This window comes from Macrotis lagotis, chromosome X (assembly GCF_037893015.1).
Source record: "Macrotis lagotis isolate mMagLag1 chromosome X, bilby.v1.9.chrom.fasta, whole genome shotgun sequence".
Lineage (NCBI taxonomy): Eukaryota > Metazoa > Chordata > Mammalia > Peramelemorphia > Peramelidae > Macrotis > Macrotis lagotis.
In genome coordinates, this window is record NC_133666.1 from 608,789,894 (window position 1) to 608,808,502 (window position 18,609).

At 34.6% G+C, this 18,609-nt stretch overlaps 1 protein-coding gene across 2 annotated transcripts in view; it reads right to left on the bottom strand.

Annotated features, from left to right (window-relative positions):
• Positions 1-18,609, bottom strand: part of COL22A1 (collagen type XXII alpha 1 chain) — a 665,867-nt gene that overhangs the window by 282,487 nt on the left and 364,771 nt on the right. For both annotated transcript variants that reach the window (XM_074202703.1, XM_074202704.1), the window contains exons 17-22: positions 18,284-18,337; positions 17,335-17,379; positions 13,898-13,942; positions 12,314-12,343; positions 11,471-11,524; positions 6,122-6,175 (exon numbers count right to left, since the gene is read on the bottom strand). In XM_074202703.1, coding sequence (XP_074058804.1) covers positions 6,122-6,175; positions 11,471-11,524; positions 12,314-12,343; positions 13,898-13,942; positions 17,335-17,379; positions 18,284-18,337 — 282 coding nt within the window. The remainder of the gene's footprint in view (positions 1-6,121; positions 6,176-11,470; positions 11,525-12,313; positions 12,344-13,897; positions 13,943-17,334; positions 17,380-18,283; positions 18,338-18,609) is intronic.

Sequence of the window (18,609 nt, forward strand, 5' to 3'; positions counted from 1 at the left end):
TAAACTTCTTTTCTTCTTATCTGGAATTAGGACCCTCACTGCTGGCCGACTGTAACACTGGCTTGCTGAACATGGACCAGAGTTGTACTGTGGCTAATAGCCTTGTGCTGATTTTCTCTCCTGCCTATGCTGTGCTATATTCCCCCTTTATCCATGTGAGATAGACCTTTACTATAGTTCCTTAATGATATCTGGTTAACAACTTGTTTCAATCTATTTTTTGTGAGTTTTGCAGTTTTAGGAGCTGTTTAGGTGCTTCATTTAAAGTCTTTTTGGAAAAAGCTACCAGATCTTCCTAGCTTTGCACCTCCATTTTGGCTCTGCCCCAGAAAGTCCTGTTAAAACATTTTTTCCCCTACATCTATCTTTCCACAAAGATCCAGCATGGTTTCATCAAGAAAAGGTTTAACCAAATAAATCCAATTTCATTTTTGAGAGAGTATCTAGACTATTCAGAATATCGTCTAGTAATAGTCAGCCTAGATTTCAACATAGCTTCTTACAAGGTTATTTATCGTCTTGTTGTGGACAAGATAAATGTTCATTGGCTAGAAAATATTCTAGTTAGGTAGAAATTAGCTGGTTGAATAGTCATACTCAAAGATTAGACAATAATGGCAGCATGGAGAGGGATCTATAGGAATTCATTCTTGGCTCTGTGCTGTTTGAAATTTTTTCACTGACTTGAATGAAGACAGCTGGAATACTTTTCAGATTTTAAGATGATATGAAGTTGGCACAGGGAGTAACAAAATCATTACATGATGGAGTCAGGAGGATTCAAAAGATCTTGACAGGTTATAATGATGAGTTGAATATAAGATGACCCATACTAGGGATAAAGTCATATGTTTGAAGTTAAACAAAAGAAACAAAATTCACTTTCACATTTAGGAAATGGTTAATGTGAAAAAAGGTCCCAAAGATTTCAAATTCAATATGAGACAACAATGAAAAAAATATCCAAAATGATTGATGCAATTTTGGCTGAATTAAGAGAGGCATAACTTTCATGACCAGAAAGAGAAAGTACCCAAAGCTTCTGCCTTTGGTCAGACAATACTTATTTTACTGTATATTATTATAAACATCATGTTTTAGGAAGGATACTGATGAGCAAGAACTTATTCATAATAAGAAGATGGAGGAATGAGAGTGCCATTTCTATCTGGTGACTGGTTCAAGATACTGGGAATGTTTAGCTTGCAAAAAGAAAAGTTAATTAGAAGTTCAGAAGTAAGGTCAAATATCTTCACCTGTTATGTGGAAGAGGTAACACACATGTTCTTCATAGCTTTGTAAAACTAGAAGCAATGAATAGAAGTTACAAATTGAAAGTTCGGTGGTAATATAATAAGGAAAGACAACAAAATCAACAAAATTTCCTGACAAATAGAGCTATATAAATGTTTAAAAGGTGACCTCAGAAAGAAATGAGTACTTCCTCTTTCAAATGTCATTAAGCTGATGTTGCATGATCATGTGTTCTCAAACAGTATAGAAGGCACTCCTATTTAGAAATACATTTATTTGTCTTCTATACTACCTTCCAACTAAGATTCTGTAATTATCAGTAGATACTTAGCTAGGAAGCAACAGAAATAGGATTCAAAACCAGGTCTCCAAACTCCAAATCTTTCTATTACATCAAACTCCTTCAAAATATGTATTTGGGTTTCTTTTTAATTATTAAGTCTTTTTACATCATGAATTGAGGAGACTCTTTCTTTGACTTTGCAATGCATAAAACTCAAGAGACAACGACTTAACCATAATGTGTTCTAAAATCAAGGTCAAAAGACATGTCCATGAACTATCCATAGCAAGGAATCACTTTTAGGATTAAAATACAAGTACCAGACTCCAAAGAAATAATTTGGGTTACAAAATGATTAGAAATGGTGATATATTCATGTATAGAGTCAGTTTTGGCATTGTAGAAAGAACACTGGACTTAGAAATAGAAGACAACTAGGTTTTAGTTTTATTTCTACTAATTTTTTTGTCTCACCTTGGCTAAGTCACTCAGCTACTCTAGGATCCATTAGAAAATTAAACAGTTGAACTAAATGAAAAGGAAGCAGTGCTTTTTATATTCATGCCTCTTTGTATTAATAATGTTAATGCTGTTTTTTTCTTCTGTTATAATTTCAGATAATAGCTGTGTGGCAAGTTTCTATAAACTGTATTTTTTCCACCCAATTAACTACTATGAAAATTAATGCTTGCAATGGTCCAATTCTAAATGTAGCAATATAAGCTCAGAAGATTATGTGAATTATAGAAATAGGCATTTTTTAAAAGTACCAACTAAATAGCATGTTGGTATTTAGCTTTCACACAGAATTTCAGGCATGTAAGGCATTATAATTATTTATCATAATATAGTAGAAGCAATTCCTTTTCAGGTTTGAATTGACCTTCTGGACTTCAAAATTATCCTTTCCTCAAAGTATTCAAATTATACTGGAAGTAAGGGAGAATGTGTTATATACATTTAAGTAAAATGAATGGTAGCCACTGATAATAGCAAAGAGAACATTAGGCCAAACCATTTAGGAATATTTGAAGCGAGAGATGTTTTTAGCAAGGAACTGGGTTATTCAGTCAAGCGGTCTATCATCTCATGTTATTTTCTTTGTTCAAAATAATAAAGAAGTAATTAAAAGGTAATTCTTAGTGATACGAATATCATATCCATTTCAGTATGATAATCATGAGTTTATAGATTTAATGCTTGGGAGGACCTCAAATACTAATTAAATGCAATTCTTTCATCCTTATATGATAAAGACAAAAATGATTTGCCCAAGTTCAGAAAATAATAAATATTAAAGCTGGAACTCAAACTCAGACTCTCTAACCCCCCAAGTCAAAATACTTCCTATTCCACCATGCTGCTTCTATCACAACAATAAAGAGATATATAAATATCTCACCTACTTCCATTATTCAGGTAATTGCAGTTACATATAGACTTTCAAACATATCATCAATTATTGTCTAAGTCTTTCCTTGGTAATCATAGGATCACAGATTGAGAAATGAAAGGAACCTCTGCTAAGCTAAGAAAAGTGTAAAAGAAGAATTTTGGAAACTTTTCTACTATTTGAAAATTTATATCCTTCAGATGATCTTTTTTCTTTAACAGTTCACTTGGCTCATCCTAACATTGATTAGCATTTACTGTAGGAGTGGATTAGAATCACCAGGAGAGATAATGTAGAGAGAGAAATGAGGTCATGATTACAGATCTTCTTTGATCTCCCCTCAGTCTATCATTGGAGAGACATACTTATATTCACAGTTTAAGGCATCATTGAAAACTCTTATGCTTCTCTTAAATATCAATTTTCCCCTTCAACAGAATATAAAATGGTAAGTAGCATTGTAGTCTCTGGAAAACAGTAAGGCTCAGTTCTTTTCTTTCACAGTCAGCAAAGTATGGATCATGCTAAATGGTCTATAGTCTGTTCACCTCCATGGGGAGGTGAAGGAAGAAAAATTCAAACCATCTTCTATATTGTGTGTAGGCAGGAGACATGTCTCAAATAGCAGCCCTAATTAGTTTGAGTTAGTTTCCACAATCATCTCCCAGCATTAGACAAGGGAGATGAAATCTAAGTCAACTGATATGTTTAAAATTTGTTTTGAATCAAATAAACAGAATAGGGAGAAAATTTATGCAATAAAGGAAAGCAACAAGGAAAGAGTGCAAAATTCTATGAGAGTAGAATACATTCATATCATTCCTCTTGACAAGCTGGCAGTTGTTTATTAGATACAGAATGAATTATATATTATCTGGTATCACCAATGGGGGTGGTATGTTTTTCTTACCTAAATATACCTTTCAGGTTCTAGGGATTACCAATAACAAGTGATAGCAATAGTTAAAGAATCTTTCTTTAAAATGTACTCCAGAGAACAAATACACAATGGAGGGGAAAATGAGGAAAAACAAACAAGAAAAACAAACAAAAAAATCATGATATCAGAGCATCTTGGTGCTCCTGTACACTTTTCATTTAACTTATTGTAAAATGCTAAGTAGGTCACTTCATTTAAATTAGGGTGATAGTCTCTAATGTCCTCTTCATCTCTTCATCAAGGAACCCATAATCCTGTATCCTCCAGGTAATCAATTTCCTTCCAAAACTATGATACACAGAGCTGAAAACAGTAGTCCATGTGTAGTCCTAATAGGATTGTGAGACTATCATCTCCTTCCTATACCTTGCATTATAGTTTCAGATTGCCTTACCTTTCATAGTTGCCATATCATACTGCTGACTGATATTGAATCTGCAGTTCACTAAAGCATCCTGGTCTTTTGCTAATAAACTGATTAGCATTGGCTATCTATCTGTTAATTGAGAAAGAAATTTTAGCAAGTAGAGAAGAAAACAAATTGTCAACAGTGTAATGGACTACACCGTGTCATAGTTGTCATGTTGGTTTTCTGGCTGCAGCTAGATAACCATAAGTTGAAGGTGATGTGGAGGTTATTTCTTTTACAAATAAGAGTTGGTCTAGGTCAGAGAGTTTTGACCTGGGATCTATTAACTCTGCATATAGTTTTCAGATATACTTATAACCAAAAACCTCATCATTCTGTGATCACAACCTGGCGATAAAGCTCTCTGATCATAGGTAGACCAGCACTCTCAATAATAGACAAGCTTAGTGGTGTGTGACTGATAATTTTTCAAATATCCTACTACAAATTACAATGAGATGATAATGATAATCTCTTCAATCAATGCTCCACAGAAATAAATAAAATTCCCTCATCTATAACTCTCAAGTACAATCATGAACATAGGGGCAATAAATTATCAAATGAAGCCATTTGTATTATCTCTTTATATTTGTGTTGTCTGTACAAATTACAATGCCCATTTCAATTGAGATCATAGTGACCAAGGTCAATTTTCCTTAGGAAAATATAAACTTCTCTGCTTCACTAATAAAAGCAAAATATGATTCATTCTTATCTAGATGAAAGTTTTCAATTTAGGAAAAGAAAATAATTTAAAAATAATTTTTGGGTTAATGTGTAAAATATTCATATTTGGTACAAATGTTTCAGCATTTGTCCTCTTTCTCCTACATTATCTTCTCAAATAATAATTATCTATCTTTTGTTTTGATTAGTTAAAAAAAATAACTGAGGCAGAGGGAAGTTAAGTGACTTGCGCATGTCATCAGGGTGTTGATGACAGAGTCAGGCTATTGCTTGATTTCTCAACTTTATACTCTCTCTGGGAAGTATGTCACTTGCCATATTTTGCAAACCATTACGTTCCCTAGATTGACGCCTGTTTATGAAAGTAAGGAAGCTTTAAATACTCTTAAGATAAAGATACTTGTCAACTTGATTTGAAATTCAAAAGGCCTGATATACAACTTGGATAGCTAATATGAGCTTCTTTCTGTGCTGGAACCATAAGCACCAACATCATTATTTATCAAGAAAGTTTTTTGGGGGGAAGGGGACAAAGACATTGTTGTAACTACTGCTACAGATATAAATAAGCATATCATGGGCTACTTCTACTGAAAGAATATAAACGTTATTTACACGAACAGAGGGGGAAAGTATATAACAGAAAAAAAGTGCTGGATTAGGAGGCAAGTAACCCGTGTTCAAGACTCAATAATTCATGAATACTTCACTCTGTTTCCATTCCATCATCCATAAAATTATCATCTCTAAGTTATCCTTTAGCTTGAGAATGCTATAATTATATAAGTCTGTATAAATAAAGATAAATAGCTTAGAAAGTCATGTATGTTAAGTCCTAAGTGAGTAAGATTGAACTAGCCAACGTTTGTAAATGTCAGAGTAAATCCCTAGGGCATAAAGACTCAACAATGTGATGGGACAAAATCCTATAACATCAACATATTATATGATGATACTTTTGATTTATCATATTTTCCATTTTAATTCCTTAATGAAAAGAAGGAGAAAAAGATAGAAAGAACTTTAATACCAAGAGAGCCCATTTTTTTAATTTAAGAATTTCCATTTCTGTATTAATGTCAGCACCTTTTCCCCAAGAGAAGCATCATAAAATGGAAGTGAAGCACAAATAAAAGTAAATATTCAACTTACCCGCTGTCCTTGAGGACCAGGAAGTCCCTCTTTGCCTTCAGGACCCATTGGACCCTTTCGGAAACAAAACAGAAAATAGTAATAGAAAAATAAATATGAATATATAAATAGATGTATATATAATTATTCATACATATGTTATATATGTATGTTTGTATATATGTATATACATATATTTTAAATCATATTTGATTTTTGTTGTTATTATTCTTGTTCAACACATGAGTCCTGGATGTACAAGTAAATACTATCCTGTAGTAAATGAGAAAATTGATCAACAAGATATTAGCAAAATAAAATTTAATAGGGATAAATGTTAAGTTCTACTCTTGTTTTCAAATAATCAACTACAGAATCAGGGAAACATCATATAAAAAAGCATAAGGTTTTAATGGAATTCATGTGAATTACAAAGAGTGGGGCTACAATAAAGACCTCACAACATAGTTGGGGTATTGTATGCAGCTTTCAATTCATTTTAGGAAGGACACTGAAACAGATGAGCAATGGACTAGAAAGAGAAGATGATTAGATAAAGAAATTGATTCTGTTTAGCCTAAAAAAAAAACAAAGATGGAAGGGGAACATGATAACTCCATTCAAGTATTTGAAGGACTAACATGAAAAGGGGATTTAAGTGCTTAGAGCTAGAAGTCAAAACTAGGAATAATAGGTAAAAATGTAGAGATAAAAATATCTGTTCAATATAATGTGGGGGGAGATCTTTCTAACACATAGAGTAGTTTACTTCAAAAAAATTTATTAAATGTCTAGTTAATTCTAGGCATTGATGTTATAAAGACAAAACAAACACGTGTCCCATCTCTAAGAGTTCATGTTAAGTGTGTGGCATTGGCAGGAAGCAGCACAGATGTATGAAGTAATGCAGAATAATTAGAGGGAGAAAAGAACACACACGACTGCAAAGATCAGGAAAGGCTTAAGCTATGAAGTGGCTCCTGAACTTGATGGAAGCAAGGCTTTCAGAGAGGTAGAATAAATTGAGAAGGCAGTATTTTTCAGGACAGAGATGAAAGACAGAATACTAAGTTCTGAGAATATCCAAAAGGTCAGATTGGCTGAAACATAGGATGAAATAGCATGGAAAAATTAAGTGGCAACCAGACTGTAAAGGAGTTCAAATGCCAGGCTATTGGAATCACTGAAATATCTCTGCATGGGAATGATTTGTCTCCTGAGTTGGTAAGTTTGTTATTTCTGGAGGCCTTCATGAAGATGTCAGATAACTACTTATGAGAAACACAGCAAGAGGGAATCCCTACAGAGGTAGACGTTAAAATAGATACATGCAACTTGCATTTTTATAACACTCTTAAATTTTCAAGGCACATTACACTAACCATTTCAGTTCAGCCTCCCAACTTGTCCTATGAGATAGATTGTATATGTATTATTATCACATTTTTAGATTAGGAAATGAGGCTTAGAAAGGTTAAATGATTATTTCTGATTCACAAAGGATCAAAATCACATAATCATGGTAGTGTGGAGGGTGGAATTGAAAGAATCACCAGAGAGGGAGTGGGGGGGGATTGTGGCCATTATGTTCAGATGGTTCAATGTGCCCTCCAAAAAATTGGCAAGGAACCATTTCAAATCATTACAGTTCTCAATTGAGTCTAAAACATTTTTTCCCTTCCAGCACAGTCAGAAACAAGTGTCAATTAAATTCATGTCTCCCTGATCTCAAATTTTGTTTTCTTTCTACAATTCTATGTTTACCATTGAGGTTTTTTCCAAGTATGAGACTTGGTGATTCTCACTTATGCTAACTCTCCTTTCAATTGATATTTGTTGTTTTTGAGATTAACCCTCATAACCATGTATCCATTTTGCCATGGTGTTGGGAAAACAGAGAAGAAAAAAGGTAGAAATTATCACAATAGTAGCATAGTGGCAGAGTTAAGTATCATAGTGGTTATTTACTTTGGGTATCCTCTGTGATTATTGTCTTGAAGGTTGAGCAGGGACTTTGGAGAGAAACCTCATAAGCTGCCAAATATATCTAGTTTTTAAGAATTGCTTTACAAGCATATGCTAAGATCTTTTTTATTCAAAGGCAATACCCAAGGCTATACAATAAGATCAAAAGTTTAAGAGAAAGATTAGGTATTGATGATTGTATCTATTATAGTCATCCAATTGATCCTTAGTTAAATGCCTTCAGCCTATAAATGAAGAAACTGCTAAAGTGAAATGACTATTTTATGATTACACTGCAAATGGGAGATCTGCTTGTAAAACCACTCACAATCTCTCATTCTAAATCTAGTCTTGAATGAGAAAAGGCAGACATCTAAACAACTGAACTGTCCCAGACCATGTTTCACATTCCATTCAGCTATTTCAGAAATCTAATGTACATGCTCCTATTCCATATCTACTTCTGAGAATAGAAATTCCATCAATACTATCATTGGTCTTTTTGTTTTTGCAAGTCAATGGGGTTAAGTGGCTTGCCCAAGGCCATGCAGCTAGGTAATTATTAAGTGCCTGAGGCCAAATTTGAACTCAGGTACTCCTGACTCCGGGGCCAGTGCTCTAGCCACTGCTCCACCTAGCGGCCCCTCTATCATGGTTTCTAAAAGGGAATTGGTATTTTACTGACTTGTTTTTGTTATTGTTTGTCCTTCATTTTCAAAGATAGAATGACAGTATCCCCCTAACTACCCATACAAATAGTCCCTTCTTTAATCACCAGTTCTTTACAATCTTTTATGTTTTGCCTACCCTTAATAGACTTCAATCTCCAAGAACAGGGTAACTGCCTAATGCATTTTCACCTATTGAATCACCTATTTATAACTTTTGTGATCATTCCTGTCTTCCCTATTGCATTTGTATCTTATTGTCTCCTAGATGGGTAGGTTTAGAACTGAATAGAAAATATGAAATGATATGCAACATTGCCCTCCACCCCCACCATTCCAAAGGTGAAAAGAAATACTTATCTGTCTGCTTTGGATATAACCACTAAACAATTAGGCATTTTGGACAAATAAATAAACTTTTTAATTATAGTACTTTTACTCTGATCTTTCCTAGTACATAGCAAAAATCAGATTCTGAGTCTTGGACATTTAATCTCTGTTCAGTGTGCTTTCACCTTATCATGCCAAGCCTCTTTCCCACTATATTCTTTCCAATCATCTCCAACCCAAGCTATATCTTTTGACTTTTTCCCTCTTCTTATAGGAACTAGGATTCCTAATCATGGTCTCCTGAGTTTGATTGGTCAATTTTTCTTTTAACTAGCTCATCAGTCTCTGGCCCACTTTTCACTTCTAGAGCCATGTTATTATCTACATTTTCCTCAGTATCCTTATCTGTAAAATAGGGATAATAATGCCTTCTACCTCAAAAAGGTTGTTATAAAGATAAAATTATATAATTTTAAAGGTCTTTGCAGACTTTAAAGTACCATGAAAATGATAATGATTACTATTAGCTATTATTAAAGTTTAATTCTCTGAATCACACAGAAATAGTTTTACTCAGGTATGCAGCCTTCTTTGGATGAATGATTGCTAACCCTTAAAAAATACAACCAGAAATCTCTGTTTTGTTCTCCCCCCCCCCCTTGCTTAGGACCTTAGCCACTTGGTCTTTGTTGGGGATTCCTTTTCATCTTATAAACTTATCTAGGGGGTGGCTAGGTGGCGGCTAGGTGGCCTAGTGGATAAAGCACTGGCCTTGGAGTCAGGAGTACCTGGGTTCAAATCAGTTCTCAGACACTTAGTAATTACCTAGCTGTGTGGCCTTGGGCAAGCCACTTAACCCCATTTGCTTTCAAAAAAAAAACCCTAAAAAAAATAAACTAATCTGAAAACAAGGAAGGGAAGGACAGCCAGAGGCTTGATTAGATCAACCAAAAGTAAGCAGGAGTCTATTTAGTAATTTAACTCATTCACCATTTCTTATCCTAGGATCTGCAATTCTGAAGTATTTACTGATTTGCTTTTAGCCCCCTCAAAAAGGAGTCTAAAAAATATGTCCATAGGGTCAACTGGTCACTCAGTAATATAACAGTTTCTCAAGGTGTCTGTGGTGAAATGAGGAAATGGTTTTGTCCTTGAGTGATTCAAATGCCTGGGAGATATTTTACCCATATTATCACACCAATCTGGGGTTAGCATAAAAATATTTACCTAAACTTTTATTTCATTATTAATAAGGTCCATTGAGGAGAACCCTGCTTTCAATTTTGTTTCTTTCTTCCTTTAGTCATCTTGATTTGACATCAGAAGTCAAGAGATGTTGGCTCATTGAGGCTTGGGTATGATATGATTAGGTAGATGATTGTGGAAAGTACTTTTTCTTGTTTGTCAAATTGCCATTTGTCATTGTCTTTGTCAAATGGTTTTATAAGGATCAAAGACATAGGGGACATGGTGAAGTATTATTTGTATGAACAGAAATGTCCTCTGATATTCTTTTTGACTCTGAGGGCATCTAATTCTATTAAATTTTCTAAAGGCAAACCAATAAAGAGCTACTTGATACTACTGGGGAATCAAGCTATTTCAGATAGAGACTAAGCGATCTTATAGATAAAAGTAAGTAACTTATATAAGATCTTATAACTAGTAAGCAGAGATGAAAGGATTCAATCCCAAATTTTCTAATTTTAACTTTGATGTTCTTTCTATTACAAGAAACTAACTAATGGAAGGCCATGATAGAGCATAATATAATATCCTGGAGGGCAGATTGTTATGCAATGTTTTCAGATCTAAAGTGTTTAGCACAACAAATGGCTGGGACATAGTGTTGTTGTGTGTTGTTTCTCCTTCATTCTCAAAGAAGACCATGACATCAGAGAGATGATGCCATGACATGCATGTGATGTGGATTTGAGTGAGGGGCTTCTATGATAAGTCACCAACCTCACTTCTTCCTCCAGAGAGAGGGGTCCAGTGGCCAGATATAAATCAGCACAACTGGAAATAGCCCTGAATACAAGGCATTTAGGGTTAAGTGATTTGCCCAAGATCAAACAGCTAGAGTATCAAGTGTTTGAGGTTGGATTTGAACCAATCTTCTTGACTCCTGGACCAATACTCTATCTACTGTGCCACCTAGCTACTGGGATGTAATAATATAAACTGCCTGAATAACAGCCTGCCCTCAGGCAGTTTATATTATGATTAATTGTGCCTTCTATTTATTAAAGAAAGTGTCTTGTAGAAAAAAACCATAAGACTTAAAATTCATTACAAATAAATTATACAGGTATAGTAGTAGATGTAGAAATAAAATTATATAGATATAGAAATATTCAAACTAAAGTTTGTTTGGATCAAGATGAAAGGAAATTGAGTGACTTACTGGAGCCCCTGGAGGACCAGTTAGGCCCTGATGACCACGCGGTCCTGGAGCCCCCTGTTAAAACAATAAGAAATTAATTTTTTAAAAAATGAAATAAAAGCAAAATAAAAAATAGATTCTAGCATTTCCCAATTAGCAATTCCATGCTAAAGTGTAATCCAGATATACTAGAACCCTTAAACACAGAAGGTATAGAGGCTTTGTTCAGAGGCTTGAAGAAGGAAGAGGGGGGAAATTACAAATAGGTGTGACTATCCTATCCTATTAGATTACTAGCTCCTAAGAGCAAGTGTCAGATTTAAATTTTGCATCTCCCTTAGCATCAGTTACTGTTCTCTGAACATCTAGCTAAAGGCTTTAATAACTATATTATAAACAATTGAAGTTAACACTAAGGGGTAGGAAGAAATCTAAGATTCCTAAAAGGTCAGTACTGAAAGAAAATTACAAAGAGTCTTAGTAGGGTCCAAAACCCAGACAACCTAGGAAGAGTCTTAGGAGGTCTTACAACACCTAGACAAAATTTGTTTATTTGGTTCCTTTATGCTCCAAATACATTTCTTGAAGCCACAAGGCCATTCCAAGTGAAAGTGACAGCAAAACTCTCTTCAACCAATAGTCAGTTCCCTTTACTGATATTATTTTCTGGAGTTGGAATTTCTACCATTATGAAAACAATCCATTTTCCCACCAAAGACAAATTAAACTATTTCCAGTTAAATCCTGAGTCTGCATATTTTTGCAAACCAATATCCCAGATCAGAGTAGTTGAGTCAGTCACACTATCAGGTCTCATCTATTTTCATAAATAATGTATAAGGTAAAGATAACAATTTCCCTTACTTGTTCTCCTTTCAGGCCCTCCTTCTGCACCTGAAAGATAAAACCAGGAATCAGTTGAAGCTTCAATTTACTATATTTTTAGAAATGCTACACATGCCAAGATCCACTAGGATCAAAGTCTACCTGGTTTTTCTCTGTCCAGTCCACACAATCAGGCCTAGGATTTACATCCTCTCTCTCCCAACACTTACTTTTTGTCCTTATTGTAACCTGAATTAATGAGCTTTCTCTGGAAATTTTCACCCACCTGGGGTTCATTTCATGACCATAAATATCCCAGGCCAAAAGGTACTCAGATAAAAATGAATAATTGCCTTGATCCCTCTACTTCTCTCCTTCTAGTTTCTTACTCCAGTTCTAGCTTTCCTTCCTATCCCTGACAATCTTCCTTTAGTATATAATCACTTCCATGACAACTCTCCTTTTTCCTGAATCTCTGATTATGTGACCTTCTAATGTTCCTGCTTAACTAAGTATTCTCACCTAGATGGTGCCTAACATCATCTTTTCTCCTTACCCCCAACATAGTTACCAAGAGCTGTTGAAGGGGGTTCAGAAATCATGTTGATTGAGGTCATTCCAATTATGTCTTATCTGACCTCAGGCAGACCATTTTAATCACAAGGTCAACCTTTGGGTCATATTTTATTGACAATAACATTGTCTATAATATTTATTTAAATGTTCAGCTGCTAACTCCATCCCTTTTCTAACTTTATTAGCAAATGGTATTGCTTCCTATTTTACTAAGGACTGTTGAGCATTTTCAATTCTTCTACAAACTTTAAAATGACCCCAAATCTTCTGCATTTTTCCTCATTCTCTCTCCCTTCTTCCTGGTTAAAGTTAATCCATTTATCCTTATTCTTAATGATTTTCCTTTCATTTCTTTCAGGGCAGCCCTTTACTGAGAATTGGCACATCATAGCCACTTAATACATGTTTACTGACTGACAGATTTATATTGATTTAGACATTAATTCCTCTGCTCTTCCTCCTCCTCCTCCTTCCTTTCTCTCCTGGAGTTGTCGAAATGCAGCTAAGGAAATGGGTGGTAATAGGAAGCAATCATATAGGGCTAAATATAAGAAAGAATTGATATGATTTAACAAATCTGTTAAGCAACAGGGCAACCTCCTGTCACATCAATTTAGCCTCTCAACACTGAAAATATTTCAGCCAAGGTTGGATGACCAGCCTATTAGAAATCCCTGGTTGGGTTGTTTTTGATTATTGGATAAACCCAAAGGACTTGTAAGATTCTATGAGCCCAAGATATTATGAGTCTATGGCTTAATCTAAGAGGCAGTAAGCACAATTGTGATGGATTTGTCCTGGAGTCATAAACAACTGGGTTCAAAATCTGACTGTTAATGAAAACTGACTTTGCGACCATGGATGTATAAGTGACTAAATCACTCTGTGTCCCAGACAATCCATTAAGAATTGAAATGACAGGCAAGTTGTTGATCTCTGGTAGATGAAGTTCCTCTTCAAGCAATTTTTATATTGATGAAATCATTCATTTAGTCTGTGACACCCTCCCACCTCACCCCTTCCCACCCCAAAGACAAGAATACTTACCACAGAACCTGGTATACCAGGTGGCCCTGGTGGTCCAACTTCACCCTGTGTAATGAAACACGTTATTAGAAAGTAACTTTTGATGTGTCTATTACATTATATCCTTCTAGTTTTTGCTGTATTGTATGTGTAAGCTTTGCTTTTTTTAATTAAAAAAACCCAGAGCATAGTCTTCTTTTTTTTTGTCTTTCAAAACTCTTGAGCAAGGATTGAGAATGCTTGCCACTATGGCACATACAATCTTTGTTCAACCTAACAAACTAGTAAAAAGACAAACTAGGAGCCAAGCCAAGTCTACTGACTATAAATCTGTTCCACCTGTTAGTGATATTGTAGAGGGGATGATATACATGGAATGGGGTTTGGAATAGATCCATAACATCCCCTTCCAATGTAAAGAGACAATTATTCTAAGATTCCCCAATTTAAAGCTTATCCAGAGGATGATAGATCAAACATCTCAATTCTCAACAAGACTTTGGGCATGCCAGCTTGTTTAAGCATTATAAAGAATTTAAGCAGAGTAAATCACTCTGTCTTGGTTAGGCAAAGAGCATAAAGAATATATTATAGCAAGCATGTCAACTTAATGATTCACTTCAAAACTTTCTTAGGACATGCAATCAATCAAATTTAATTTTGAAAATTATGGGTCAATCATAGATTGAAGACTTGGATCTCAGAAATTACTATTCCAAATCTCTCTCATGATATATAAACAGAAAATGAGATCCAGGAAGCCTCAGCTTGTCCAGGATCACAGAGGTAGCAAATACCAAACAAGCACCTGTCCAAGATCATAAAGGTAGTAAATAAAAAAAAAAACTAAGGCTTCGTTTATAATGTTCAAAGCAACTATGGTTGGTAATCCAGTCCAAATCACTCAGTTTTACAAATAAAGAAAATTGAGATTAAGTGACATGTCATTAGAATATAAACTCTTTGGGGTCCCAGATGATTTTTTTGCATTTTCTTTTTTATTCTTTTGATTATCTTAGTACCTGAAACTTAGTAAATATTTAGTAAATGTTTGTTATTTAATCAACCAAATGGTAAAGCAAGGATCTGATTTTAAATTTAGCCTTTTTTTCTAATGTACTACATTGAATCTGATAATATTTGGCATCATAGTAATTGATCTATGTTCTAAATTCTGGACTCTACTCTGCCACTAATTCTGAATTATAGATTGCATTAAATAGGAGAAAGTCCCATCCTAAACTCTAATTTTGTGATTATATTTTCTTCTCTCAGAGTTAATGGCAATGAACCTTATTACCTGAAAGTTTCTAGTATGCTTATTTCCCCAGTAAAATTTCCAGAATGACATTAGAAGGAATTTTTTCAGCATCTGTTTTATGAGCAGCAATAATGCCTCATCTGTTTCCCCAAGTGAAAGGAAGAACAAGAATGTTCAAAATGGCAGAGTGCTTGGAAGTCAATTTGTAAAACAATGGTAATGTAGAATGTAACAGAGACTAGGATAATTGCCTCTTTGCTTTTTGAACTTCAAGTATCATTCCCTCTCTACTTAGTGACTCAAAGTGAAATAGTTTCTTTTAGGGTTTTGCATTCCCTGTCAAGTAACTGCTTAGAGTATATTAAAAACTTGACACCAGCCTCGAGAGGTATCATGAGTCTCTAGGTTTAATAGCTATTTTAAAAATAACAATGTAAGACACATCCCTAAAAATACCTTGTAAGAGCAGTGGATAATTAAACAGAGGTGTAGTGAGACAAGGGGGAGGTTGAAGGGAATAAAAACATTTCCAGTTCCTATTCTTGCACCAATGGGGGTTTTCTGAGTGTATGCTGATAGTACCTCTACTAACCTACTTCTCATATGTCAACTTGTGGCACAGAAGTGACCCTGGCTTTGCAAAGATTATGTTGTTGGAGTGGCAGAGTTCAAGTACATGCCACTGATGGTCTGTAGGGTTATTGTCTGGAAACCAATCTACCTGAAGAAAAAAGTTTGCCCTAAAAAGTTTGGTTACTGTGTTATATGCTTTTTCAGTCAAAGTAACTCACAGTGGATGACTAGAGAGGTAAGTGGGAAAGAATAGATAATAATAATTAATCAAACATTAATTAAATTCCTACTATGTGTAGGCAGTGTAGGATAAGCATTGGAGATTTTTTAAAAAGGCAAAATAACCAACAAAAAAACAATTCTTTTCCTCAAGGAACTTATAATTTAATGGGTCAATAATGATAATTATTGTCATTGTTGTTGAATCTTTTCAATCATGTCCAACTCTCTGTGACTTCATTTGGTGTTTCCTTGGCATAGATACTAGTTTGTCAACTCCTTCTATGATTCATTTTACAGATGAAGAAACTGAGGCAATGAAGACTAAGTGACTTGCCCAGGGTCATACAGCTTGTAAGTTTCTGAAGTCACATTTGAACTCATGAAGATGAGTCTTTCTGATTCTAAGTCTGGAACTCTATCTACTTTACCCCCTAGTTTGTACAAATAATAATAGTAATAGCAGTAGTAGTAATAATAACAGAAACAGTGGGAGGAGCTTTGCATTTATGAGATCTCCATTGATGGAAAATATACATATCAACATACCTTGTACAACCACAGATCTGAAAAATAACAATGTATACTAAGAACTGTAGGAACTGACATTGACTTTTATGTGAAATCATTTGTTAAGATTGACATTTTTTACTTCCTTTTTTACACAGAATTGTAGTGAAAATATCCTTCTATAAACATTGTGTTACAATAGAAATATGGGATAAATATTTTTCCCAGTTTCTTGTAAATAGTAGGCATTTAATAATCATCCACATGGTATAATAGAATGAGCAATTTGTTTGAGTCAAAGGGCATGTGTTCAATCTTCTCCTCAGCTGTTCCTGCATGTATGATCTCAGGTGAGTTATTAAGCTTCTTGGACTCTAATTTCTCCATCTGTAAAATGAGGGTTTTGTACAAGATGGTCTCTAAAGCAACTTTTTGTTCTTTTTCCTATGAATGCTACTAAATTGAAATTTGACTCACAGCTTTTAGCAGAGATGTATTCTTTCTTCCAGGTTCAAAAAAATAAACTCTAATATAAGCTTTTGATAGTTTAAAGTCCTACATTCAAAAAAATGTATCTGACCAATTGTCTGTGAGTCAGCATCATATGGAAGATGCTGGACCAATGAAGAATACTGGGCTAATAGCAGACTTAGATTTGGGATTCAGGTTTTTAAACTTCCTGGCTGAAAAACTGTGGCTAAATTACTTAACCTCTTCTAAGTCAAGTGTTATTTTCTTCATCTGTAAAATGGGATTATGTTTTTGCTTTCTACTTCAGGGTTTTACACACACACACACACACACACACACACACACACACACATCTAATAAACAGAATTAATTAAATCTGTTTGACAAAAAAGAAAAAAGTTTCCTGTGAGTTGACCCTACTTACCTTTTCTCCTTGGAGACCAGTCACACCTGGAGTGCCAGGAATACCCTTTAAAAAGAGCATTTAATTATTATGGGGGAAGATGAAGGCTCTATTTTATTATAGGATGAAGCAAATGACTTCAATGGCAGAGTGAATTTGTGATTAGACTACAAGTCAGAGAAATAACCCAGTGTGACATAACAACATTGCTGCATCCATCAGAGTTTAAGTTTCCCTTTGTCCTGAGATAATAAAGTTCTGGTCATTGTGATAGATCTGCATAACTCTAGGACTGAGGTTGATCAAAATAAGCATGGCTATCCTCTAATCTCAGCCTTGATTTTTAAGATTCCCAATCTAAGTTGATTTCTGCTTCTTTCTTTTCCCATTTCCAGATCACTCAGACATACCTGAGATTACAATATTTGAATAGAGTTGTGAGAAAGTGATTATGAATATATGTATTGGTAGATATTTAGAACATATAACATGTATGAAGAATATGTGGATACTTCTAAATTGTGATGAGTGGTACTTAAGATCCCTTTGGACTAAAATAATATATTTGGATTAAAATAAAATATTTAGAATTGAAAGGACAATATAATTCATCAGATCAAAATGCATCCTGAATTTTCGGGCCCTTCATGAAACAAATACACTTGCTTTGACACAACTTCAGACAAGTCTTAGAGTGAAAAAGTATAAGAATTCAGAGACTTATCACCTGGAAAAGTGATAGCAGACCCATACAGATAAGGGAAAGGATCCAAATAAGTTTAAGTGGGATGTTTGTACTTGGCACCAGAGGGTTGCTGCCATTTTTAGACCTAAAAGGCACTTTTAGCTTAGAGGGAAAAGGACAGGATATCTGTCCCATTCCTCTAGTGTCTCTTGCCAGAGACAAGCCGCTCCTTTCCACCATTCAGTCACCACTGGAAATGGGAGATGTAGTTCAGAGTCAATGTACCTGCTTCCCTTCTTCTCCAGGCTTCCCAGGGAATCCATCTAGGCCTCTCTCTCCCTGACAAAACAAAGGATAAACAAATGATGATGCTTTGACAGAGGATATAATTAAGGAACCATTATAGTTACAAATTAATATAACAAATACCAAATAAGCAGTCTATATGTCTGTAGCAAAACAGATGCAAGAAGAGATATAAACTTGAGACAATTATATGATCTCTGCCCAGAATAACTTTTAATGATCTAAAAATCATTCTGGACTTTTATGATGTCACTTCCAAAAAAGACATATTATCCTTTCTTCAATATTTTCAGGAGACCAAATGT